Consider the following 17,943-nt stretch of genomic DNA (forward strand, 5'->3'; position numbering starts at 1 on the left):
GCACCTGAAACAAATTTGAGCTAGAGACATAACAGTGAGAGCCATCCATACACCACAGGTTCTCAAAGAGTGGTCCCTGGACCATTATGTAAGCACCTTTCAGAAATGCAGGTTCTTAGGCCTCAACCAGGAGTTATTGAATTGCAAGCTCTGTAAGTGGGGTCCAACAATCTATGTCTTAATAACCCTGCATGTGACTCTCATACACACTAAAGTCTGGGAACCACTGCCATATGACAATGAGTGCTGAAATTATAGGTGTTAATAGTCTCCTGAAAGAAGGAAGGGAGGTTGACGTGGACAATTACAATATTGTTCCTATGAGAAACTGACCCGCTTTATGGCAATCTTCTTTATGATATATCTTCTAGAACGTACACGGGGAAAATCAAGGCCTGGCTGTGGACTGTTCTCACCACTGGTGATGACCTCGCAAGTCTGCTTTTCCACTGAGTGGAACTACTAGGACAGTCGTCCGGTTCAAGATCGAGGTGACAAAAAGGAGGTGGGCATCCAAATACTGCTTTGCATTTTGCCTACCTGGCCCTGCTGGGGCTTATTACACTCAGAGCACATAATAAATGCTCCAGGGAACATTGCCAGCACATGCCCTTCCTGGCTACAAGTCCCCTGGAACAGATCTGGTTCTCTCCCTTTTATCAAGAAGGCAGCAGAGTAAGAAGGTGGAACTACAGGTTTTACACCCAAGAATCCATATAAGCCACAAGCTAAGTCATACATTATCCCTGATCATGGCTCATTTGGGGTTGGGATGCCATGATCCCAGTGCATTCATTCATATGTTTGTTTGTTCACTCATTCACTTCTTCACCCAGTATTTAATGAGTGACAGTTATGTGTAAGGCCTACAAAGCCAATAGAGAGGTCTTTTGTTTTGTGCTTAAAGAAAGGATTGAGTGGGGTGCCAGCCAAGAAACTCATGGTTCTTCCCTCCATCTGAGACTCTTAATGATGCATTGAAGTCACCTCACTTTAATCACCAAAAAGCCAGACTAAGGCTATCTCTAGAATGCATCACATTGTGATTTCCTAGTTTCACTTTTTTCTTTTGCAAAGGGGGAAAAAAAAAAAAAAAATCAGGGACTGAGAAAGCCAAAGAAGAAATGAATCCACAGAATATCATAGAATATTTTGATCCCTACAAAGCCACCTGGCTAGGCTGTGTGCTAACACATCATTTTCCACAAGGAATTTCCATCCAGGTGGTGGATGGCAGCTCTGATGACGAGTTAGAATCACCTGATAAGCCTCCAAACTCTCAAGGCCAACACCACTCCTTAGACCAATTAAACCAGAACCTCTTGGACTGTGAGCTAGGCACTAGTATTTAAAAACATTTCCTGGGTAATTCCACTGCACCGGCAGGGCTAGAAACCACTTCTCCAGGGTGGGTCTCGTCTCAGGTCTTGGCCCTTTATGGAGCTGAGCTTCATCCCCTGAAAGTCATAGTCTTCGTTTCCCAGGATTCTCAGCTCAACTTTTTCAATTTCAAGAGTTTGTTTTAGAATTCAAAATGAGCTTTTAAATTTAAGCTATTTTTTATAAATGAATATTAAATTATTTTCTATATTTATATGGTTGTTACTGAAATTCTGATGAAGATATTTAGTCGGAAGAACAATTCTTACTTTTTTCTTATTTAACAAGGTATGCTGGTAATAGATCTACTTTTTAACGAGTAATTTCATTCATTACACACTGATTTAGCCTATCTATGTTATGTATGAAACAGAAGATAATCAAATTCATACATAGAAAATATAGATGACAATAGATGTGAACACTTTTTGAAAACAAAGCAGCACAAAGCATGAACTAAAATTTAGCAGTAAACACTTCTTGATTATAAAACAATTGTGAGACTTGTGAAAATAATAGGATAGAGATGACATAAATATTGACCTTTTAAACTGGTGATGTCAATTGTTATAGTATGAATTTGACCACAACAAGATTATGAAAACAGAAGAAATGTTACATATTGGGATCTGGATTAGAGACAGAACCTACTTGTGAATCTCATTGTTGGGATGTCTCTCACAGTAACTGGTTCTGTTGCTTCTTTGTTTTTATTTTACACTGCCCATTTCCTAGGCAGCACTATGTCCTAGGCAACACTCTTACCTCCTGGGGTTGTTGATACTGAGAGGCCATCAGAAGGAAAGCTCGTTGGGCCTGGAAAGCACTATGCACCATTTCTGCCTAGGAACAAAAAGGAAGAGGGGAGTTTAAACGTTTGAGCTCCTAAACAGAGTTACCCTATGATTCAGCAATTCCATCCCTAGGTATATACCCAAGAAAAATGAAAACATATGTCCACACAAAAACTTGTAAATAAATGTTCATAGCAGCATTATTCATAATTGCAAATGTGGAAACAACCATAATGTCCATCAACTGATGAATAAATAAACAAAATGTAATATATCCAAACAATGGAATACTATTTGGTATTAATAAAATAAATCAAGTACTGATGCATATTACAACATGGGTGAACATTAAAAACATTCTGTTGAGTGAATGAAGTCAGTCACGAAAGGCCATATTTGTATGATTCCATTTACATGAAATAATCAGAATAAGCAAATCTACAGAGACGGAAAGTAGATTGGTGGTTGCCAGGGGCTGGTGGGAGGAAGGGACAGGGAGTGACTACTAATGAGTATGGGGTTTCTTTTGGGGGTAATGAAAATGTTCTGGAGTTAGACAGTGGTGATGGTTTCACTACTTGGTGAATATACTAAAAACCACTGAACTGTACATTTTAGAAGAGTGAATGTTATGTGAATTATCTCTCAACACAGCTGTTAAAAAATGTTTGAGCCCCAAAGTGCAATTGTTTTCAAAGGAGATCTCCTGTCCTCTTTCATAGTGTGCCCAAATCTGTTCCATACCTTCTGGTGAAAATAAAATTGTCCCTTAAGCCATCCCCATAAAGATATACCCACTGAGAGCTAGTGACTTCTACATCCAGCTTCTACAACCCATCATTAAGATGGGTCTGGAAGAAATTTCAGTGCTACTTGGACTCAACTCCCCCTAAAGGAGTTGTGTGGGTGGGAATATCTTCAAACACATGGTCTCTGATCCTCACCATCTATCCACTCTTAAAAAGTAATCTTTTAATTTTTTTAAATTTAAAAAGTTACAGAAGAGTACGAAGAAGAAAATAATTCCAAATATTCACATCACCCACAATTAATCATTTTTCCCTAAGTTTTAGAAAATTTGCACAATTATTTTCATAACACAAAGTATGATGATTTAGAATAAGCTTTGAAATGCTGAAGATTACAAAGATTAAAGTTTTTTAAAATGCCTCAAAACCTAGAAATAATCATCATTAATATTAGATGAACATCATTGCAGCTACCTTTTAAGACCTATCTGCAGAGACTTTTGTAAAATTAGACCCTACCCTAGGTGCTATTTAAAAAAAAAAAAAAGTATAAATGTTAATTATGATTGATTAGTAGAGATCAAAGAGAAAAAATAATAAACTTCAAACGAAAGTTTCTGCATTATAAGTATGTCCTGAATGATAGTTCTAAGGTAAAAAAAAAAAATTATAAAATATTAAGAGGCTGGAAAGTTATGTGTTGATATTTTAAAGTACATGATACAATTTTAGAAAATACTGATTGGAAATCAATTGGGAAAGATACATACATCAGTATTTTTTCACTTCTTTCTATCGCTGTTCCCCTATCTTCCATATTTTTTAGTTATTATTTTTATTTTGCCCAACTGGTAGTATTCATATTCTATCTGTAATATTAATTATCATAGTTGTTTAGGATTAGTTCTACATTTAAACATACCTAGTGGTTGTCACCAGTCATTTTACCATAACTTCATTTTTGAGTTATTTTGATACGTTTTTATTGGCGGAACCCTCATTATCAAGTATTTTCTTCAAAAAAAAAGTCTTAAAGTTGCTTTAGTTTTTCAGATCTAAGCAGGTCTCCCCGTCATCTTTATACTTTAACATCTTGGCTGGATATAACATCCTTGAGTCTCTCTCTTCCTCCATTTTCAGATAGCATGGCACTAAAAGTAGCAGAGGCGAAAGCTGAAGCCAGTTTGGTTTTTTCCTCCCTTGTAGGTAATTGACTTTTTCTGGTTTGACATCTGAAGAATTATATCTTTGTCCTTGAAGTTTAATAGCTTAACTAAGACATGTGTAGGTTTTATGAATTCTATATTGTATTTCCTGGAATAGATTTGGTCCTTTATTCATTTATGGGAAATTTTCTTATATTTTTCAATTCTTCTGTTTCATATGTCTTTAAGGGGATGGGAAATAGGGGCAGAATTAGGAACCAAAAACTGCTCAGTTCCTGAAATATATTGGCTTAGGTTATAGCTTTTTTCTTTGGTTACTATTGGTAATCTTTTTTTTTTTTATTGTGAAACAGTGTATTTTTCTGGGACCCATCAGCTCCAAGTAAAGTCATTGTTTTCAATCTAGTTGTGGAGGGCGCAGTTCACTGACCCATGTGGGTGACCTTGGTGTTATGAGCCTACACTCTGACCACTAAGACAACCGGCCAACCCTCGGTGAATTTTTTTAAACTCCTCCCTGCCCGCATTTGTGGGGGGTGAGGGGAAATTCTGATTTAGCTTTGTTTGGTCATAAATTTATATTATTTTACACTTATTGACTTCATTCTTAATCTCCTCCTTGTTAGCTTCACATCTGTTTGGGGGCAGTTTCTACTCTGTCATCTTGGATAATGACTTACTTCTTTAATAAATAGGTAAGAACCAGCTTAATACATTTTCAAGGATAGCAGCAATAGGATTAGGTTAATCTCACCCCAGTGTCAATACCAGACAATTTTCTGGGCTGGAAGGGTAAATGTGTTAACTAGGAAATTATTAGTTTTTGTCAGTCCACTTCATTATCACATTTTGGTATCTGACAAATTTTCTAAAATATTTACTGAAATGAGCACTTTAATTTTGTTTCTAACTTTTCTCATTATTTCTTATTCAATGATTTTTTTCCACTGAAAAAAAATGCTTGAGATCCAACCAAGATTAGTAGACCATGCATTTAAAATTACAAATTCAATCATCACCAGTATAACTGATTAAGTCTCATGAATTTTTAAATGAGGGTGTATTTTCCACTTTGGAGTACACCAACTCTTCTTTTCTTTGTCCCGGTAGCCTGACTACTGGGGTTATATTGCCGGGATCATATTCCTTAGGGAGGAATAGAGGATTTTCAAATTTTCCTGTCCTGGAGGCCATTATGACCCTATTAATGTGAAGCTCTGAGCTATATGAATGTTTATCAAAACGTGTCTTTTCAGTGGTTCAGGACTTTTGTCAACCTCATTTCTAAAAAGAAGATTACAGAATAGAACTTTCCAGAACTTGGATGTAAATAAAAAAGCTGCACTTCTCCCAGCAACAATAATATAGAGGTATTGTCCTTATCTATGAAAAGCTTTGCAGAGTTGACTGAATTATAGTTGCTGTGGGAACCGTAATTTGGGATCGCCTGACTTCTTTAGTTAAAATTGCTGTGCAGAGGTAACATTAACAATATCTTTGTAGTTATCCCAAGATGAACACACTATCATTAGCTCTAGAAATAATATTTAGCCTGTTGCTAATAGAGCAATTTTCTGGCGGGTCCGATTAGCGAAGATGGCCAATTTTATTAATTAGTCTCTACCCTCAAATGGCCTTTCACTCAATAATAGGGTTGAAGATTGGCGCAAAGAATGGCTGAATACCTAGATACCTGCTTCACCTCTCCCTTTCACTTTGCTTATGTAGACAAATCTGAGGGTTCAGCTGTGCACTTCTTCCAGCTCCCTGGAACTCCAGGCCTAATTTGCAGACTCTAAACCACGTTCATTTTTAACCTCATTGGTCCATATTTCAAACGATTTTTATTCCACCTTTGAAATATTCTGACCAACCTGCTTCTTACTTCTGGAAAGTTTCATGAGTGCCCTCAACCAGACAGCATCCTATTTAGGAGCAAACTGACTAAATCTGCTGAGTTCTGATAACTCCAAAGGGAGAATTTGGCTCACCCAGGCAGTTCAAACCATTGTGAAAGAAAAAGCCAAACGTAGGGATTTCCAGTAATGGCCAATAATTGAGGGTTTTTGCTGAGTTTGTCCATCACACATGAGCAGCGCTGAGAGAGCATTAGTGAGCTTTGAGGGTATACATCTGCCTATGAGCACATGTGTGCAGAGAGGAAAGGGACAGTTTGGGTAAGAGTCAAGGCTGTGCATTTTGTTTGAACTCTATCAGTTATCACGTAGGCAAATGGGGTTCATGGACAGGTAGATTGGTGGACCACCTTGTTCTGTGGTCCTAAGGGAGCAAGTAGGAGAGTGAATTTCGGTAATCAGTTTAAAGCAAGCCTAGGGACAAGCAGACACCAGCTAAATATGACTTATCTCCATGTAATCCCCTCAGGAAAGAGCTGGCTCCCTGAGGAAGCCCAACTGATCTCTGAATGCTCATCAAAGCTTTGCATTGTTTCACTGGGAAAGCTAATAGCTGCAAAGTACCATGTGGATGACAAAATGAACAGGTGCAATTAGGAGAAAGGGCACAGGCAAGGCTTGGAGGAGATACAAGAAGCATCCAACCAGGGTGCCTATGCCAAAGGTATTTCTAGATCTTCTGAAACTGCATCAGCCCCCTTTTTGAGAACCAGACAGCAAAGGGAAGGGGCTCCTCCTCCTCTGACTAAGGTCAGGGGAATGGGCATCTGTTCATTGGGTGCAACTTGTGGGCCCTGGGAAGGTCACTGTCAATGCCATCCCCACATTCCTCCCCATTTAGCCTGCCATGTACTAAATTTTATAATTAGAGTTATTGTATTTTTAGATCTTATTCTGCAGGGGTCTCTAATCTACCCTAAAGAAGAAATTCTTTGAGTTTCAGCCAATGAAGAGGTAAAGAGGGACCTGATAGATGAAACAAGACAAGAAAATGGGCCAACAAAGAAGTGATAGCATGTCAAAGACAAATTTCACCCAGTTCACAATTTTGCTTAAAACAAGATTGAAGATACCTAATTTTGTAGATATGAGCATAAGCACTGACCCTATAAAGTCAGAGTATGAAAGGTACCCGGGTGGAAATATTAAGAACTGTGAAAAACGCTTACATCAGCGGTTCTTGACCTTGAAACTTGAAATTACATTATAGCCACTTGGAGGGTTTGTTAAAACAGATTGTCGAGTCTCACCCCCAGGATTTCAGATTCAGTAGGAATGGGTGGGCCCAAGAATGTACATTTCTAGCAAATTCTCTAACAAATGCTGCTTGCTATAATTGCTTATTAGTTCCAGGAGGGTTTGTTTGTTCGTTCTTGTCAATTGTTTTGGATTTTTGTATATAGATGATTATTATGTCACCTGTGATAAAAGACAATTTTATGTCTTCCTTCCCAATCTGTATACTTTTTAATTCCTTTTCTTATCCAATAATATTAGCAAGAACTGCCAATATGATGTTGAAAAGGAGTGGTGAGAGGGACATATTTGCCTTATATCTGATGTTAGTGGGAAAGCTTTGAGTTTGTCACCACTAAGTCTGATGTTAGCTGTAGGTTTTTTTGTAAGTAGCCTTTATCAAGTTGAGAAAGTTCTCTTGTTCTATTTTATTGATTTTTAAAAAAAATCATGAATAGAGGTTGGATTTTATCAAATGCTTTTCTGCATCTATTGATGTGCTCATGTAATTTTTCCTTTTTATTCTGCTGATATGACAGATTACAGTAATTAGTTTTGAATGATAAACCAGCCTTGCATACCTGGGATAAATCCCACTTGGTTGTGGTGTTCAATTCTTATTATATATTTTTGAATGCGATATGCTAACATTTTGTTGAAGTGTTTTGCCTATATGTTCATTAGATATATTGGTCTGTAGTTTCTTTTCTTATGTCTTTGTCTTCTTTTGGTATTAGGGTAATGCTGGCCTTATAGAATGACTTAGAAAGTGTTCCCTCTGCTTCTAGCCTCTGAAATAGATTATATATAATTGGCATAATTTCTTCCTTAAATGCTTGGTAGAATTCACCAGTGAACCCATCTGGGCCTGTTGCTTTCTAGTTTTTGCAAGGTTATTAATTTTTGATTCAATTTCTTTATAGACATAGGCCTATTCAGATTGTCTACTTCTTTTTGTGTGAGTTTTGGAGCTATGCCTTTCAATAAATTGGTTCATTTCATTTAGGTTATCAAATTTCTAGGCATAGAGTTGTTCTCAGTATTCCTTTATTGTCCGTTTAGTTTCCATGGTATCGGTAGTGATGTCTTCTGTCATTTCTGATGTTAGCGATTTGTGTCCTTTCTCTTTTTTCTTTATTTAGCCTGGCTAGAGACTTATCAATTTTATCCATCATTTCAAAGAACCAGCTTTTGGTTGGTTTGATTTTCTCTTATGATTTCCTGTTTTCAATTTTATTGATTTTTGCTCTAATTATTATTATTTTTCTTCCTTTCCTAGTTTCCTAAGGTAGAAACTTAGACTATTGGTTTTAGAGCTTTCTTCTTTCCTATTATAGTCACTCAATACTATAAATACCCCTCTAAGCACTGTTTTCAGTTTTTACTGCATCTTCAAAATTTTGATCTTATGTTTTCATTTTAATTTAGCTCAAAATACTTTTTCAACTGAGGTATAATGGACATACAGCATTATATTAGCTTCAGGTGTATGGCATAATGATCTGTTATTTGTATATATTGTGAAATGATCACCACAATAAAACTAGTTAACATCTGAGTTCAAAATATTTTTAAATTTCTTTGACCCATATGTCATTCAAAGTGCATTGTTTAATTTCCATGTATTTTGGGCTTTTCTAGTTGCCTTTCTGTTACTGATTTCTAGTTCAATTTCATTGTGGTCTGAGAGCAGATGTTATATGAATCTATTCTTTCAAATTTGCTAAGGTGTGTTTTGTGACTCAAAATGTGATCTGTCTTGGTGAATGTTATGTGTGAGCTTGAGAAAAATGTGTATTCTGCTGCTGTTGGCTAGCCTACAGATGTCCATTGTACCCAGTTGATTGAAGGTATTGAGTTCAACTACATCCTTACTCATTTTCTGCCAATGGATCTGTCCATTTCTGAGAGAGGGATGTTGAAGTTTCCAACTATGACAAGGGCTTCATCTATTTCTTCTTGCAGTTCTATCAGACTGATTGAATCAGGTACATACACGCTAAGAATTATGTTTTCTTGGAGAATTGACCCCTTTATCATTATACAATGCCCTTCTTTATCCCTGATAACTTTCCTTACTTGGAAGTCTGCTCTGTCTGAAACTAACATTGCTACACCTGCTCTCTTTTGATTAGTGTTAGCATGGTATTAATATATTTTTCTGTGTCCATTTATTTTTAATCTATATGTGTCTTTATATTTAAAATGGATTTCTTATAGACAACATATAGTTAGGTTGTGTTTTTTGATCCACTCTGACAATCTCTGTGTTTTAATTGGTGTATTTAGACCACTGACATTCAAAGTGATTATTGATGGATTAATACCTGAAACATTCACTACTGTTTTCTATCTGTTGTCTTTGTTATTTGTTTCTATTTTTGTCTTCCACTCCTTTACTGCTATTTGTGGTTTTAATTGAGCATTTTATATGATTCCATTTTCTCTTATTTCTTAGCATATGTTATTTTTTTAACTTGTTTAAGTTTGCAATACACATTTACAACTAATCCAAGACCACTTTCAAATCATACTATATGACTTCACAGTAGTGTAAGTACCTTATAATAACAAAATAGTCTTAATCCTTTCCTCCTCTCTCTTGTATCATTGCTGCCATTAATTTCACATATATATGAAATTATGTATATGTATGATATATACAGAAGTATACTTAATTCAATACATCATTGCTATCATTTTGAACAAATTGTTATCTGTTAGATCAATTAAGAATATGAAAAATAAAAGTTTTTATTTTACCTTCACTTATTCCTTCTTTGAATCTCTTCCTTTCTTTATATAGATGCAAGTTTCTGACTTTAAAGAACTTGTTTTAATATTTACTGTAAGGCAAGTTTACTGGCAACAAATTCCCTAAATTTTTATTTGAGAAAGCCTTTATTTTTACTTCACTTTTGAAGGATAATTTTGCAGGATACAGAATTCTAGTTTGGCAGTTTTTTGTTTTTTTATCTCAACACTTTAAATATTTCACTCCACTCTCTTCTTTCTTAGATGGTTTCTGAAAAGCAGTCAGATGTAACTCTCATCTTTGTTCCTCTGCAGGTAGGGTTTTGCTTTCCTCTGGCTTCTTTCAGAATTTTTTCTTATTTTTGATTTTATGTAATTTGAAAATGATATGTTAAGGTGTAGTTTTTAGGCATTTATACTGTTTGGTGTTCTCTGAGCTTCCTGGATCTGTGGTTTGGTGTCTGACATTCATTCAGGGGACATTCTTAGTTATTATGGTTTCAAATATTTCTTCTGTTCCCTTCTTTCTTCTCCTGATATTCGCATTATGCATATGTGAAACATTTATTACTGTTTTGTAGTTGTCACACAATCCTTTGACATTCTGGGTTTTTTAAGTCTTTGTTGTTTTGGGGTTTTTGTTTGTTTTTGAAGATTCTATTGATATACACTCTAGCTCAGCGATTCTTTCCTCAACCATGTCCAGTCCACTAATAAACCTATCAAAGTCATGCTTCATTTCTGTTATAGCGTTTTTGATCTCCAGCATTTCTTTTCGGTTCTTTATTTAAATCTTCCTCTCTGCTTACATTGCCCATCTGTTTTTGCATGCTGTCTACTTTACCTTTGGAGCCCTTAGCATATAAATCATAATTGTTTTAAATTCCCAGTTTGAAAATTCTAACACCCCTGCTACATCTGGTTCTGATGCTTGCTTTATCTCTTCAAATTGTGTTTTCTGCCATTTAGTATGCTGTCATGTGGGGTGGCATGCGGGGTCTCTGGTCCCGCTCCCCACGTAAGAATGCAGGACATGGTGAGGCCAAAAAGGAACATCCACGGAGCCATAGAGAGGGGAGTCATACGACTATATTTTCGCTGGCGGCTGGGTTGGAGACACAGGAAGCAGGAGCCACACTACCCGAGACCTGCCGTCCACTTCTCTCTGCCAACCAACCTCACTTGCTAGCTGCAATCTTCCGTGCTAACTGTAATCCATTCTTGCTAGCTCAGCCACCATCTTCTTGCCAGCCCCCATCTTCTGCTAGCGTAGCCACAGCGGTTATATTAGTGGCCGATGGCTCACTGGTTACAGCTGACGGCCAACTAGCCACAGCTGATGGCCATCCAATCACAGTTGATAGCCATTTACTACCTGAACCAGCACGTTTCCACGTGAGGGCGAGAGCCTGGAAACTGCAATCCTGGCTCTGTCCCCACATATGCCTTGCAATTTTTTTTTCTTGATAGGTGAACATGATATACTGGGTAAAAGGAACTACTGCAAATAGGACTTTAGCAATGTGGTGGTAAAGTGTGGGGAGGGTAAGCATATTTTAGTCCTATGATTAGGTCTCAGTCTTATAATGAGTCTATGTTTCTGGACATGAACTTCACAAGTGTTTCTCAATTTTTTCTTCCCCCTTAGGTGGGACAGAATGGCTAGAGTGGGCTGGACTTGGGTATTTCCCTGCCCAGTGTGGAAGACTAGAGCCAGTTAGAATTGAGTATTTCCCTTCCCTAGTCCAATTAGGCTCTGATAACATCCTACCAGGTTAGGCTCTGGTTAATTAGTTTCTCTGAGGACAGGCCTTGTTAAGAACAGTGTTCTGATTGACTTCAAATGTTTCCTTTCCCCCTGCCCTGCTGGAAGCTAAAGGGATTTTCCCTGAATATTTACTGTAGAAACTTGATCAAACTGCTGTAGGCAAATCTCACAGTATTGTGGAGCACCCTTTCCCCCACCCCCCATTACCCCTATGACCTGGTCCCTCTGGAGTTCTTAACTCTCAGAGTTGTCCACATTGAGCTTCCAAAAGTTGTCAAGTACAGCTCAGGTTTTCCTACCCCAGCACTGGTTCCTGTAGCAGTTTACTTCACGAGTTTCTGCTCCAGAGACTGCAATTCCTGTATTTGCCTGTCTCTCAGATCTTGGGGACAGCAGCGTGCTCTGTGTCCCCGCTTCTCTTATGGATTTAAGAAGAGTTATTGGTTTTTTTCAGTCTGTTCAGCTTTCTGCTTGTTAGGAGGAGTGGAGACTTTTAAGCTCCCTAACGCACACAACGAGAAACTGCAAGTCCCTCCTCTACTTTTTTTAAACGAGCATAAACTTATTCCATTTCAGTTTTCAGACAACATTTTGGAACTTCCATCCCAGCTCCATGCCTTTGACATATGCATGTGGGATTGTGGACAAGGTGTGGTGTAGTGGGGGAGGTTATGAACATCTATGTAGGAAGGGCTTAGGGACAATTATCTGGTGGAAAGGATAGAGGGACTGTGATGATGGGAAGTCACCAAGAGACTCTATGATAAACACTATTTTTACTTGGAATGTTTCTGTGTGTTCAAAATGGCAACGTTCTCTAAAAATGCTTCTATCCTTACTACATGAGATTTTATTATTTATGCTTATTATGGTTATTTTTATCATATTTATCTGGGGATGCTTGGAGGTATTTATGAAGATTATTGGGTTTGGGGGACTAAAACAACACCCAAACTGCCCCTTTATGCTGTCATAGCCACGAATAAAATATACAAGTATGTAACGCTTCTTCGCCATGATTCTAGTTCCCATGGACTTTTGCCAATTTTACATGATAAGTTTGGGAAAGAGCCCTCTCTCTTCCCAATGTGCCAACAGGAAAGGTCACAAGAAGCCAGAATTACTATTCACAAAGAAACTAGTACATATGCTTGTGCTAAAAACTTGTTCTGAGGGCAAAATCTGTTTTGTCAGCAGCATAGTCTAAAGCTTTAAGTTAAATGGGAAATCAGGTGGACTGCTATTTGTTGTTGAACCTGCAATTGTCACAGTGACACAGGAGAAGGGCCCAGATTTGCTTAAACTACAGTTGGTCCCATCACTTCAGTGAGCATCTTAATATCTCACCTGGACTACCTGTACCCTGACAGTACTGGCATGTGTCGCTTGTCCTATACCTATGGCCGGCACAGATCACATTGTTGATTCTATCTGATGGAGAAGAAAACAGGACTTTGAACAATGTCCTTATGAAATAAATTAGCCATATCAATGGCAGTTATTTCTGAGTAGGGGGATTATAAGTGGTTTTTGTTCTTTTCTTCAAATTCATTGTGAAATTTTTCTACAGCAAACATTTAAATTTTATTGTCAGAACAAAATATTTATAGGATATAACTGAGTAAAACAGGTTTATTATTTAATATCATAATCAAAAAGTATTTTCTGAGTGCCTACTATGTGCTTGGGTGCTACCAGGTATAAATCAGAGGAAATAAATCATGAACACAGAAAATAATTAGTGAATGTGAGTGGTAAGTGATAAAGTGCTAATTGTGTGAAACAATGAACAAACATCCAGTCTTGAAAGGAAAGGATAACTGATAACCATAATTGAAAAGGTAAGTTTTCCCACTTGATTAGCTTGACAAAACATAAGAAGCATTCTCAGAAAAAAGGGAATGTATCCTTTTTTGAAGAAAAGATTTCCTTCTCGTTAGAACCCAGGAAACACCATGCTTGGTACCCAGTCATTTCTAACCATCGTTCCCCTTACCATGGCTCTCTGGCTTTTCAAGACAACAGGGTTCCCTAATGCCTATATGACTCAGTCACACGGCTGCCTTTTTAAAATATCCGGTGTGCACACATTTACAGTCTAAATTTACAGTCTCACTAGGGAAAGGAAGCAGTAATGTCACACTCCACTTACTTAAAAATGTGTTGGCAATGCTCCATTAAATCATAAAGACAAGTTAATTTAAAGACTCTGGCCTGCTCAAGTACTGATCAAGTCCCAGTCAATTTCAGGCTCTGACGTAGCCGAAACATATATCAAAAGGACAATAATTTTATATTAGTTAATTGTTATGTATTAGTATATTTACTGCCTTTACAGTTGACCATTTTTTCTCCAATGATTCCACTCTCATGGCAGATCAAAAAGGCTTGCTTATTGAATAGAGCTAACTAGCTTTGCCGTCCAGAAAGGAAAGGTGAGTAGGTAGATTGAGAATGTCAATGTTAGACTACTAGGCATATTTTATTTAAAAAAAAATAGCATTCAAGAACTGATAATAAAAGAGGTTTATTCTTCATTAATAGGACTGTTGCCCTGGCAACTTCCAGCTCACATAAGTATTTACAGCAGCCACTGTGCACAGTTCTGACACTAAGGAATGGCTCTAATGTGTCCTTTTTATATCCATGCCTGAAATCTATTATACATCTCAGCTGCATTATTGTTCCCAGTTAAAGTAAATTGAACACCCAAACAATGCCATCCAAAACATGTCATATCCAGTCCCAAAGAGACAATTTAAACAAATTTCTTGGTATGCCAAATTGATAAAAGGTAGAATTGATCAACGGTTTTCTTTTGCAAAAAGGATGTTTTATATAGGGGAGCATAGCTTTGTTTTTTTATTTTTCTGCTCATCCAGCAGAGGGCAAAGTATTTTTAAACAGTCAATGCCATGAATATTAATATCAAATCATGCATTGTTTCCCTAAAATTCCTATTTTCTTAGTTTGTAATTATCACCAAATAGTCCAAAGCACTTGTAGACACTGTGAGAGTATGAATCAATACCATGTGAGTCTGTAAGGGGGGGGCAGGGGGGACAATAAATATTAGGGAGTACTTGCCATGGACCTAACACACTTCCAAATCTAGAAATTCACCTTGAGAAAATAATTGTACAATCATGAAATAATGTTTGTACAAGAATATGTAGTGCCATTTTATTTCTGATAGGGGAAAAATTGAAAACATCACATCACTAATTTTTACAATGGTTATAAATCATACTAGATGACCATCCTTGCAGGGACAGGACCAGGCGTGCTCTCTCTCATGGCCACACCCTGGGACCTCATTTGTCTCACTCTAATCCAGGCCTCGTATTCCTGTTATGTACACTATCTTAACCATACACAATTTTGACTGTGCAAATCAATTGTGGTACAGCCATACAATGAGATACTATGCAGTCATTAATAATGATAATGTGGAGCTCAACTTACTGACATGGAAAGAGACCCAGAACATATGGTCTAAGTTAAATAAGGGGGTTTCAAAAACAGAATGTGCAGAAAAGTTTGCAAAATCTATAATATAAATCCAATCACTGTAATTAAAATAAAACCAATATAGAACTCTTCCAAATAATTGTTACAATTTATATTTTAAAAGATCAAAAATTTGGAAGAGTTAAAATAGTATCTTTCAAGGCATGAGAATAGAAAAAAAGAAAACACTATTGTATGTTAAATTCATTTGCTTTTCTGACAGGTATGAATATTGGTACAAGTTTGAATTCTGAACAAAACCATTCTCCTAAATTAACTTCATTTTTAAATTCAATCATGTAGCTACCAAACACTTGGCAGATTGGCCCCTTTCCAAATCTGTAACTTGTTTTTCTAACACTTAAGGAATCTAAAGCATTTTATCCACATTTTAAACCTAATCCTTTGACTTAGGAAGCCAGAACTGCTTCATGGTTGATATATGTTGGGTCTACACAAGTAAATGATACTTGGCAGCTCTAAGACCACTCCAAAATATTAGAGACAAGAGGTACTCCTTATTCTAGAATGCACTGTGACACTAAGCATTGTGTTTTCACTTGTGTTATTTAAGCCATTCTCTTATCTAAATTGTCATGTATGTGTGTATGCCTTGTGTACCTAAGTAGGTAATATGTTCTTGAGGACTAGGCCAGTGGGTTCCTACATAGGAGGACCTTTATTACAACAGAAGCTCAGTAACTACTGCTTAATAATGAATGATTGCAAAGATTGGAAACCAGTGTGGTGTAGCAGAGAAACTGTGAGCTTTAGATATTCAGATAGGCCTAAGACAGAATCCAACTCTACCCCTTACTAGCTGCATGGCCCTACACAAGTTACCCAACTTTTCTTAGGTTTGGCCTCTTTGTCTTGAATGTTACCCACCTGAAGGGTTCTCTTAATGATCAAGCGAAGCCATGTTCGTGGCTAGCTGGCAAAGTGCCTGCCACATAGCGGGCCCTCAATAAATGCTAGTTTTCTTTCCCTTTCTTTACCACTGCCTCTCTTTCTAATATGGACAATGAAATTGAGGCAGGGAGTGAAATTGAAAGTTGATCTCTACTGATGAAAAAGTTTACCTATGAACTAGATTTTGTTCATTCATCAACCATGTCTACCCAACATCAATCCAACTACACTGAAATCTTACTATGAACACTCCACCCATGAATGGTCCTTTCTGAAACACAGGTTCCCCAACCCCCCATGAATTTCCAGGCAGCTTGGACCTCTGTCCACTAGGGGCGTCCTACAGCCAAGCTGTGTGGGATCAACACCCTCTGGTGCCTGCATTTTCTTACTTGTCTTTTGCTATTCAGCAAACTCCCTTCTAGGCAATACCTTGATTCCCAGATTTTTTTCTTAAAGTACCAAATATTCCTTCCCCTGTCTTCTGATTATAATAAACATACTTGTAAACAGTTTAAAAGACATAGATGTTTAGCAAGTAAAAACTTTCAGTAAGCTTTTACTAAAAATGACCCTAAAAATGATCATTGTCAGTTATTCGATGAATACTGTTCCAGACCTTATTTGTAGAAAGGATAATCTTTCTCAATGTACATATGACTTCTGCCCTCTCTTCTTTCAATTCTTGTTCAGTTATCCTTAGAAAATCTCTTTTCCTGCCTTCTTGTGTCCCGTTTGTGAATTTCCAAGTTATTCTTATAATCAAAGGAGTGTGATATACACTCATAAAGAAAAAGAAAAATCCTATGCTTGGTAGAAAAAGTAGAAAGTAATCAGGCCCAACATCAGCTGAAAATATGCATAATCTGAATAGAAATCCCCATCTATTTCTTTGTCTTTCTCTAATGAAACTCACATTCCCCCAGGTACCAGCATTCATAATAAATGACTATTTTTTCATTTAATGTTATTGTTTTTCAGCATCATTTAACTAAAAGCATAGTGGAAGGATGTTTTCCAGCATTTTGCATTAGACAAGTGCTGCTCAAAAAAACCTATGGTGAAGATTTTTCGTTTTAATTTCTCATGTCACAGCCTAACCCTTTGGAAAATAAATTAACAAGCTTCACTAGAAACATGAAGTGAAAACCAGATACACAAAGCACAAGACCCAGTTTTTTTAATTACTAAATTTAACAGACTTAAAATCACTCTGTTGGATTGTTATAAAAGTTTTCAAAGTCTTACAATTTCTGTACTTATCTTGTGGCAGACCATTAGCAAAAATTTTGTGAATTGCAGTGGTCTGTGTACTACACAAAGAGTAATGCTTTTCCATATCTTTGCATTAGGAACCAAACCACCCATCACTTACATTAGGTCTATGGACAGGTGTCTTCCAAGTTTCTAAGAACTAATTTACAAATGAACTTTGGGGTGGGAGTCCCCATTTAAAAGTTTGGGATTGTCTGCATTTGGTTATATTGAGACAATCTACTGAATTTTTCACTTTTCATCCAGATGTTTAAAATTATACAAATAAAGCTAAAGACTCTTGAAACTGGGGAGAGTTGATTATTGGAAATACACAGTGAAGTCCCAGACAAAAGTTTAATTTCCCAACTCGCCCTTTCAGACTCCAAAGTTATTTCTTGCCTAGTCACAATTATTTTGAATATTAATGATCAAAGAGGAAACTCAATCCAAACAAAAACACCACACAAAATTCTATTTCTTTTTAAAATGTGACCTTCAGTT

The 17,943-nt window shown here is 36.9% G+C and overlaps 1 protein-coding gene across 1 annotated transcript in view; it reads right to left on the bottom strand.

Annotated features, from left to right (window-relative positions):
• Positions 1-17,943, bottom strand: part of CAP2 (cyclase associated actin cytoskeleton regulatory protein 2) — a 142,478-nt gene that overhangs the window by 88,772 nt on the left and 35,763 nt on the right. Inside the window, exon 4 of the mRNA XM_019743010.3 lies at positions 2,146-2,223. Coding sequence (XP_019598569.1) covers positions 2,146-2,223 — 78 coding nt within the window. The remainder of the gene's footprint in view (positions 1-2,145; positions 2,224-17,943) is intronic.

Source organism: Rhinolophus sinicus, chromosome 14, assembly GCF_057876585.1.
Source record: "Rhinolophus sinicus isolate RSI-liver-muscle chromosome 14, RSI-T2T, whole genome shotgun sequence".
Classification (NCBI taxonomy): Eukaryota; Metazoa; Chordata; class Mammalia; order Chiroptera; family Rhinolophidae; genus Rhinolophus; species Rhinolophus sinicus.